The sequence below is a fragment of the Leucoraja erinacea genome, chromosome 13, assembly GCF_028641065.1.
Source record: "Leucoraja erinacea ecotype New England chromosome 13, Leri_hhj_1, whole genome shotgun sequence".
Lineage (NCBI taxonomy): Eukaryota > Metazoa > Chordata > Chondrichthyes > Rajiformes > Rajidae > Leucoraja > Leucoraja erinaceus.
Window position 1 is genome coordinate 7,345,857 of NC_073389.1, and position 10,596 is coordinate 7,356,452.

Genomic DNA, 10,596 nt, shown 5'->3' on the forward strand with positions numbered 1-10,596 from the left:
ACCAAGCTAGCGATAGAACAAGTAGGATTTGCCTGAATCAGGGTCTCAACTGCTCGCACCCCACCTACTATGTTTCTCTTGCTACTAGGGCGAGATGGTGGTGTAGTGGTAGAGTTGCTGCCTTACAGTGCTTGCAGCTCCAGAGACCCGTGTTTGATCCCGACTACGGGTGCTGTCTGTACGGAGTTTGTACGTTCTCCCTGTGACTGCATGGGTTTCCTCCGAGATCTTCGGTTTCCTCCCACGCTCCAAAGACGTACACGTTTGTAAGTTGCTTGGCTTGGTATAAGTATAAAAATTGTCCCTAATGTGCGTAGGATAGTGTTAATGTGCAGGGATCTCTGGTCGGTGCTGACTCAATGGGCCGAAGGGCCTGTTTCCGCTCTGTATCTCTAAACTAAACCTGAATTGGGTTAGTATGTTTGTGACGTCAGCAACATCCTGCTGATTTCCACCCAATGTTAAAATGAAGTCCTACATCTTTTAGGCTCTCCTCACCTCTGAGGACATCTTAGTAACTTCTCCGCTAGGCTCCTTGCCTACTTAAATTAGGGTGGGCTAACATTGACCTAGAATGAGAGATTTTCTGTGTTAATTTTCTCAGCATTTTCCATGGACCACACTAGGAACCATCGGACCCAGTCCATAACTTCAAAACTCAGGATCCCAACATGAAATATCACTGAAGATAGACACAGGATGCTGGAGTAAATCAGGGGGACAGACAGCATCTCTGGATAGAAGGAATGGGTGACGTTTTGGTCGCATCACCCATTCCTTCTCTCCGGTGATGCTGCGTGTCCAGTTGAGTTACTCCAGCATTTTGTCTGTATCTTTGGTGTAAACCAGCATCTGCAGTTCCTTCCTGAAACATCATGCATCTATTCCTTCCACAGATGCTGCCTGGTCCACTGGGTTCCTTCAGCCTTTATCTATCCCGCCTCTGTTTTTGCAAAACAATCATGTTAATGCTTGAATATCATGAACTATGAATGTATAATTTCCTTATATGATAAGAATGGAAGGTTTTTCTCAATCTATAAAATGTGAATTAGCTGGTTACTTATTCATTTTACCAATGAATCTTTGTATTATGGTCTGATTTATAAAGCTAAGATTCATTCTAGGGTTTTGAAATGTTAATCATCTATATATTACACTTTTAAATTTTAAATTTCAGAACATTAAGTCTATTCTTCCTCTTTAAATTCTTTAAAGTTTGATCCTTCAGAGAATATTTACCTAGTTTTCCACCCAACATGCAAGGCATGATTTATTTCTGTATCAGGTTTTATCCAAAATCCCCCTTCATCTAGTAACCTTTAACTTCCTGGTGTTCCTAGCAGGCAAAGCAGACCACTTCCAAAAGACGTGGTCTGCATTTATGGAACTATTACAAGCATAAGGTGCAATAGTAATTTAAAATATAAATGGTACCAGGATCTGGTAACGGGGGGTATAAAATAAATAAAAATTTAAAAAAAACACGGTTGTTATATCCTTTTTTGCGAGTTTTGTGTTACAATAGAGCGATTGTTTTTCCTTTTTTTTCTTTTCTTTCTAAGGTCTTATTTCATTTCTTTACTTCCTTCTCTAACTTCTTCCCTAAGGGGCTCTCTTCTCCCAACACTTTCCTGCACCTTCACGATTCTTGCTCACTTTCCTTACTTCTTTTATTTCTATCTTTTTTAAAGCTCGAAAAACGAAGTGGTACAACAAATATAATATGATATATCTGTTGTGTATTATTGTAATTTACTGTACTTCTAATAAAAATTAAAAAAAAAAAAAATTAAAAAAAAACTTCCTGGTGTTGCTTGCAATCCTTCTGCATTCTAACAATGTTTCTTATTTCTCAGATGTTGTTAAATATTAATACCCACTCATGTCCCTTTGTTCCAGTCCAAATAATATAAGAGCTGTAAGACCCCTGAAGGAATTCAATATCCCTCCAGTCAGAAAATATAGTTTCTAATAACCATCTAATTTTGCAGTTAACAATATTCTGATTAACACGATATGCCTCAAATTCATCACAATCTTTCTTTATGTCATGCCCAAAGAGAAAATCACAAGAATTACAAAGCGGAAAAAGTGAAAAATCCATCAACATTGCATTCCTTTGTCTGTAAATTCTATTATATTTTCAAAATATTTTGTTGGAATTGATGGATGTAATATTTAATCAATTTCATAGAAAGTACAACAGAGAAAGAGATTCCTTGGCCTGCTAGCTTCATCATGGAATGTATACTTCTCATAAACTTCATATTACCCTAGTTCATGTAATTCTGACACCAACATCTAGTTCTTTCTATCTTATATGCTTAGTAAATGTTAATTTGACTCGAATACTAATTCTTGCAAAGTGCATCATTTTAAATGTTATTTTGTTCACCGTTCCCCAATTTAGTTTCTTCTTTCTTTCTTGTATCCAAACATGATTTCAATAAGTTTTTTAGATGTATGACTTTTATATCATGGCTAATTTATAGACTGTGGCAGGACCTTCAAACACTACCTCTTTGATTTTGTCCCTGTACTCCAGAATACAAATCATCAAAGCCTGGTGTCTTTTACATTGAATGAACCAGGAGCATTTTAAAGACATTCCTTCTCATCTGGAATGACATTTTCCTCCAGATCATGCAACTTTATACAACTTCATGATTTTGAGCAAATCTAGAAAAATCACCCTGTTAAACTCTACTCCACCTTTGTTCAAAGGCAAGATTTTCTTCTTAATTTACAGTTGATCCTATCATTGTGCTAACTGTTCTTTTGCTTTATAATTTTACATTACCAACAACCATCTCTTTGTATCTGCTTAGCATTTATTTTGCTATTTCTTAGCTAAAGGGCCTGTCCCACTTAGGCTATTTTTTAGGCGACTATGCTGTTGCCACATGGTCACTGGGGTATCATTGTATGGTCGTGAGTAGTCTCCTCAGACACCCAAAGAGTCGTAGCATCTTTCTTGTCGCCGATGGATTTTCAACGTTGAAAATTTTTCGGAGAGAGTCGGCGACAATGGGTTTGATGCCAAGGAGCGTAGCTTGACTTCTCCTGACTTAGGTGCTGTCGTAGTTGTCGCCAGGTTAACGTCGGTTGTCGCCAGGTGACGTAGGTTGTCGCCATGCTGACTTATTTTCTTTTTGTTGTTAAAGTAATGATTCTATTTCAAATTTTACATCGAAGGGGGGTCCAGTCGCTGTTTTTTCAGCGACCTGCTACGACTATGACAGTCGCTGGCAGTCGCCTAAAACTAGCCTAAATGGGACAGGCCCTTCACTACTTTCGGTTATTATTTGCAAATTGTACGACATAGGTCTCAGATTTAAATATCATCTTAATGTTTATCATTCATCCAAGGAATTTCACCTTTGTTGTGCCTTCTCTATTTCTGAGAAAATGCAACTCACCTAACAGTTTTATCTCCAATATACCCACTATCCTGGATGTTGCCAGGGCTAGAGGGTGTGAGCTATAGGGAGAGGTTGAGTAGGATGGGTCTCTCATCCATGGAGCGCAGGAGGATGAGGAGGGATCTTATAGAGGTGTATAAAATCATGAGAGGAATAGATCGGGTGGATACTCTTGCCCAGGGTAGTGGAATCGAGGACCAGAGGACATATGTTCAAGGTGAAGGGGAATTTTTTTTAAATGAATCTGTGGAGTAACTTTTTCACACAAAGGGTGGTGGGTGTATGGAACAAACTGCCAGAGGAGGTAGTTGAGGCTGGGACTATCCGATTTAAGAAACAGTTAGACAGGTACATGGATAGGACAGGTTTGGAGGGATATGGACCGAACGCAGGCAAATGGGACCTGTGTAACTGGGTCATTGTTGGTCGGTGTGGGCAAGTTGGGCTGAAGGGCCTGTTTCCATACTGTTCGCTCTATGACTCTATGGCTATGACTATCCGTCCAAGACACATTTTCCTATGATTATCTAATTTAGCTACACTATTCCTCTGCTCGCTTTATTGAAGCCTGTTTTCTTCCAGTCAAACATCTTCACCCATAACTCTTGCTTTTCTTTTTAATTTTAAGTCTGAAACGAATTACATTATGATTTATATTCTCTTCTTGCTTTTTCCCATTATATTACTTCTTGTTTACTTTCATTTGAAGTAACTAGATCCTGAACGGCTTCCCTATTTTAACCTAAAGGAATACTGATCCAGAAGCATCCTTAACACGATGAAAAATACCCCCTCCTTCCCCAAATACATCACCTTTACTTGCCTATCTTCACAAAATTACTCATCCATTAATACCACTCTATTTACACAATTTGCACTACCTATCTCATAAACCTCTATGTTTCTATTGCTTGATGGTCTATAATAAACTTTGTTAACAATTTGGGGCTTTAATTGCAGTCAAATGGATTCATATTTTACAGAGCGCTTACATCTATGGATTTTACAACCATTATTCCATTATCAAATGAATGAGTCTGAAGAAGAGTCTCGACCTGAAACGTCACCCATTCCTTCTCTCCAGAGATGCTGCCTGTTACTCCAGCTTTTTGTGTCTACCTTCAATTTAAACCAGCATCTGCAGCTCTTTTTTACACATAAAATTACTGTACTTTGGCCTCCAGAATTTCATGCCACAATTTTGGAAATTTACAACAATTGTAATATTGTAATATTTAAGAGAATCACATACTAAAATTGGGGTTTTACACTACTATAGTAACTATATGTATCTGGCATGTAAAGATATCTGTATAAGTTATTTAAAAAATGTGGAGTACAGAGACACATTGGAGCCATAGAATCATGTAGCGTAGAAACAGGCCCTTCAGCCCAACTTGCACATGCTGCCCAGCAATGCCCCATCTGCACACGTCCCACCTGCCTGCATTTGGGCCATATCCCTCTAAACCTATCTTATCCATGTACCTGTCCAAAAAGTTTTAAAAACATTTTAAACACTAACTACGCCTCAACTATGCTTTCCGGAAATTTGTGCCTACCACACTTTGTGTAAAAAGTTGCCCGTCGGGTTCATAATATATTTTTACCCTTCACCTTAAACCTATGTCCTCTGGGTCTTGATTCCCCTTCACTTGGTAAATAACTGTGCATTCACCCTATCTATTCCTTTCAACATCTTATACACCTCTATAAGATCACCCCCCATTCTCCTGCGCTCTGGACAGTTTTATTAACATCAGTTTTTATTGATTATAGGTATAGTAAATATAACATTTGCACAAAATGCAAGAAAAATAAAGCTCAATAATATGAAGATAAACTTTTCAGTTCTTTGTGTGAAAACGATACCTTCCACCATAAGATTGATGGAATTATCTGAACTATGGACTATTATTTGGCACTTCACATTCAGAGATCATATTTAGTTGATAGTTATAGAGTCATAGAGTGATACAGTGTGGAAACAGGCTCTTCTGCCCAACTTGCCCACACCGGCCAACATGTGCCAGCTATACTAGTCGCACCTGCCAGTATTTGGTCCATATCCCTCCAAACCTGTCCCATCCATGTACCTGTCCAACTGTTTCTTAAATGCTGGGATAGTCCCAGCCTCAATTACCTCCTCTGGTAGCTTGGTCCATACACCCACCACCCTTTGTGTGAAAAAGCTACTCCTCAGATTCCAAATAAATTGTTTTCCTTCACCTAAAACCTATGCCCTTTGGTCCTCAATTCACCTAATCTGGGCAAGTGTATGCATCTACCTGATCTATTCCTCTCGTGATTTTATACACCACTATAAGATCACCCCTCATCCTCCTGCACTCCAAGGAATAGAGTCCCATCCTCCTCAACCTCTCCCTATAGCTCAGACCCTCTAGAACTGGCACCATCCTCGTAAATCTTCTCTGTACCCTTTCCAGCTTAACAACATCTTTCCTATAACATGGTGCCCAGAATAGAACACAATACCCTAAATTTGGCCTCACCAATGTCGTATACAACTGCAACATGGCCTCACAACTTCTATACTCAATACTCTGACTGATGAAGACGAATGGCCATAAGCCTTTTTGACCACCCATTCTACCGTGCCTGCAACTCCACCTTCGAGGAACCATGCACGTGCACTCCTAGAGCCCTCTTCTCTACAACACTCCCCAGAGCCCTACCATTCATTCACTGTGTGGGTCCTGCCCATGTTAGACTTCCCAAAATGTAACACCTCACATTTCTCTGTATCAAATTCCATCAACCATTCCTCCGCCCACCTGGCCAATCGATCAAGATCCTGCTGCAATTTTTCACAACCATCTTCACTATCTGCAAAACCACTCACATTTGTATCAACAGCAAACTTGCTAATCTTGCCGTGTACGTTCTCATCCAAATCATTGATATAAATGACAAACACTAACGTGCCCAGCACCGAACCCTGAAGCACACAGCTAATCACAGGCCTCCAGTCCAAGCCAATTATACGAATAGGCTGCGAGCTGCACTGTGGCAACTCAGCAAGATTACTTTAACAGCACTTCTCAAATTCTTAACTCTCTCACTAATGGCAGCATGTCCATGGGAGTCCACCTCTTCCAAAGTTCCCTTCTGAGTCACACGAAGTATCATGCCCTCTTTGTTACCTGTGGGTTTAAATCCTAAGTCTCCCTCCTAACATCCTTGTGGAGTGTGTTTATCTCTTAGACTGCAGGGATTCAAGAAGGTGTCTCAATAACTCCTCAAGGAAAAAAATGGCTTGTAATAATGCCCCAATTTCCAGCGATGTCCTCATCTCAATGAGTAACAAAAAGAAAATCACTGTTGCAGATGGAGGAGGGAGTTGGGGGTGTGTGTGTGGTTGGTAAACGCAATCCTATCCGCATCAATAGAGTTACTGTAGAGATGGCCAGTAGCTTTGAGTTCCTCTGTATTCATATCACCGACAACCTAACCTGGTCCCTCCATTCACATGGATGTGGTGCTCATGAAAGCACATCAGCCTGTTTATTTTCTTAGGTGTTTGAGAAGACTTGGCATGCCCATAAGCATTCTTTATAACTTCTACAGGTATGTTATATGAAATATTCTGACGGGATGCATCTCAGCCTGGCATGGCATCTACTACCTTCTACGCCACACTCTACAGCATTCAATAAGCATTGCATGTAAGTCATCCAATCTGGTTAATCAGTGTGTAGTGCAGCATTCGGGTCTTGGAGCTGCACGCCAAGCATTCAATTATGGATTATTGGCATTCTTCTGATTTTCCCCCCATTAAATGCTCCTTATTTCAGTCCTACACGAACCTGCAGTGAATGGGCATTTGGTATTTCTAATCTCAACACCTAAAGGCTGGTTGATATCTTCAGCTTTGTTTTTTATTTTATTGTATTTGGTACCAGTAACATATAGGCTGTTATATTACTAAATGCTTCAATTTCTTCTCTCCAGTGATGCTGTCTGTCCCGCTGAGTTACTCCAGCATTTCGCGTCTATCTTCGGTGTAAACCGGCATCTGCAGTTCCTTCCTACATGTTACTAAATGCATCTGATCCTCCGATGCTGATAATCCCCATGACTTGTAGTTAAGCATCATAGGGCTTTGTAATCTGTGCAGTGACATCATGCATTTCTATTGAATTTCAAATAGTTTGGCTTCTGTGATTTTGCATATGAGGGACTTGAAATAAGGAGCAATGAATGTGAAAAAACTCGAAGGAGCCAATAATCCCTAATTGTCCAGGTATGTGAACCAAAGGTGGATTGAACTGATTGACCAGATTGGTTCACTTCCATGCAATGTTTATTGGGCGCTGTACAGTGGCATAAATATTCGGAGAGTCTTCAATCAATATTCATCAGGTGGAGTACTAGACATAAGCATTCACATGTATATCATCACATCTCCTTTACAAACGGGTTGCCTGTAACTCAGATGATCAACAAGTTGCAACTGCGATTTATTTCCCTTAATTCACATATTTATTGTTGGCGTTGGCAATAAGATCAAAGATTGTGTTAATAGACATCTATTTTACCTCGCGTTACGTAACTCGGGGGAAATAGCATACCAGTTTGTTTTTTTTTCTGTTTATAAAGCAAATATTATGTCAACATTAGAAGGGGGGGGGGGGGGTAACCTGCACATACACGTTTTTTTTTCTCATCAAATTCTCATTCATCGATTCGGGGCATACTGTTTTTGAAGGAAACGTCAGCATATGACAAATAGCACCATTGTGCCAGGAAAACGGATACTGCCTTCCAAATGACAAATTCGCGTTTGTACATTTGTGATATTCCAAATCGAATTGGACTGGCGTTGCAAAGTGAAGTTGCTACACTTCGCCCGAAGTTGGCAACAGGGGGTCTTCCAAAGTCGTCGTTCACCCCCCCCCCCCCCCCCCCCCCCCCCCCGCAAAAAAACAAACTGCTACGCTATATCCCCTCTTACACATGGCAAATTATAAATGCGAGGTCCCAGAACGGATTTAGACAATGGGCGGGGTATGACTTGCTGCGCCGATTATTGGTCGCCCCGTTTTACCTTTAAAATTCGGTCTGATTCGGGCGTCGTATCCAGACGTCCTTCCCATCAGTTTATCCAGGAAATCCGAGGGGGACATGGTCTGCGAGGCCGGTTTGGCTGAAGACCTGGAATCATGTTCCTTGGAGAGGGCTAACCTGAAGAACACACAACCCGGCGTTAGGCAGATCCGCGCTGACAATTGGTTTCAGATACACAACATTATGCCGTGTGGGCGACAACAAGGCAGCCCGTTTGAACGGGAATATTTTGGGGGTTTTCCCGGTATCAAATAAAGGATCAATACGTCCAGCAACAGTGTCCCCAGCCTGATTCTCATTTCAATTGCACATACGTTTTCCATGAAGCCCATGTGTTGCAAATTCATGTGAAAGACAGCTTTCACAGGAAGATACACATCAATCATATTTTAATCTACACACGTTTCGTTCTGCTGAGAGCTACATCACCAGAGCTTTTTAATGCATTCGGAATGCATACAAAGTAATACGGAGCTCCATCAAAGAGACCTTCCCAACGTAAAAACACACACAATTGAATTATTGATATATGCGATATTCATTTATAGCGAGATATATGAGGATATTTAATGGCTTCTTCTATTATTCGGAACAATCAACCAATGTATGTCCAACCATCAAGAAAACAAATGAAATTGCGTCGCTACACTTCCAAATATTTACGATTATCTGATGCTGCTCGCAGCTCCGGGCTCAAAATACAATGGGATTTCAAGAACTTTCGCTACACATAGCGTGCTGGTGAAGAGGGATAGTTGTCGCCCCTCCGCTAAAGGACAACAAATAAGGGGTGGGGGTGGGGAGCTTTACGTTAAGGTATCCCCCACGTTTCAGACTACAACTTCCAGCGTGTATGCTATATCGGGCTTCGATCGGTCACAACCCCATCCACGAAGACTGGGAGATGCTTTGTTACTCCAATGCACGCCCAAAGGACAATGATACATAAGAAGTCTTCACTACGCGCTGTGCAATTCCCCATTGTTCGAGTCGCCGACCTGGTTATGCTCGCAACGTGGGAAAAAAAGGCAAAGGAGACCAAACGCACGGCAGGCAGCCCGTGTTATATGCCGACCATACCTGAAGTTGCTGGTTTCCAGGAAGCACGCGAACACTGTTGTCAGGATTTTTACAACTGGTCGATGCATTCCGCCAAACTCTTATCTCTCTGTCTGATATCGAGCGCAGTGTTCTGGAAACAACGTTTCTCCCCACCCCACCCCACCCCCTTCTTCAAATAAAAAACACTCGGCAAATCGTGTGGGGAAGTCAGATCCAACGCTTTCCACCCAAACAGTCGGCGAATGAGACGCGGGCGGAGGGAGAAGAATGCAGGGCATCAGTCCTCAGTATCATCGTGCGCCGGGAGACTTGGAGATCGCGCTGTTGCTGTGGGGAGTGAGGAGCGTCAGAATGGCATCTCTTCCCAAAACCCCTCCGTAAACACGACGTCAGGGGAACGGGAGGAATCAAACTTCATGTTGAGGGAAGCGGTTGAGATTGGGCTCCCCTCCGGGAGGCGCCGGCACCATATTCGCTGGGGTTGAGGAGGGTGGGAGTGGGAGGGGGATAGAGAGCGGCTGAAGTCAGTGAAGAGCGGACCAGCCACTGTATTTCAGCACTTGGACAGCTCCCGGGCTTGCAACTCCAACATCACGCATGTCTACAAGCCTCTATATGGGGACGTGACCGGCTTGCTAAGGAGCTCCAAGTGTTCAGATGGATGGACAAGTCCATGCGATCGAGGATTAGCAATGCGAAGTCATGTAAATCTCTTTCATCATTCTCATTCTGTAAATGGCTGATGCTTGAATGTTTAAGGACAGACTAGTAGACCATACAATGTACCTCCAATTCAAAGGAATCAGTACCATTTTGGGAAACCGAGAGCTCGTAACTGATTGATTAGCCTGACATTTTTTTCAACTGCGTTGTTGCCCACCTGTTAATACAAAGTTGTACCATTCTCATTCTTATGGATTTTTGCTTTGCCATTCACTGCCCAATATGTTCGCCCAGAGTCTAACAGACCAGGAAAATAAACTCCGGATGAACACCGGACTATTTGGGAAACGATGGCCTT

The 10,596-nt window shown here is 41.8% G+C and overlaps 1 protein-coding gene across 3 annotated transcripts in view; it reads right to left on the reverse strand.

The window, feature by feature from the left end:
* glra2 (glycine receptor, alpha 2) overlaps positions 1–10,229 on the reverse strand; it is a 219,206-nt gene extending 208,977 nt beyond the window's left edge. Inside the window, exons 1-2 of one of the 3 annotated variants that reach the window (XM_055644380.1) lie at positions 9,594–10,229; positions 8,494–8,630 (exon numbers count right to left, since the gene is read on the reverse strand). In XM_055644380.1, the coding sequence (XP_055500355.1) occupies positions 8,494–8,630; positions 9,594–9,661 (205 nt within the window). In that variant the 5' untranslated portion in view covers positions 9,662–10,229. Of the gene's footprint in view, positions 1–8,493; positions 8,631–9,593 lie in introns of those variants that run through there. The other 2 variants (XM_055644379.1, XM_055644383.1) reach the window with 2 other exon arrangements.
* Between the last annotated feature and the right edge of the window lie 367 nt (positions 10,230–10,596).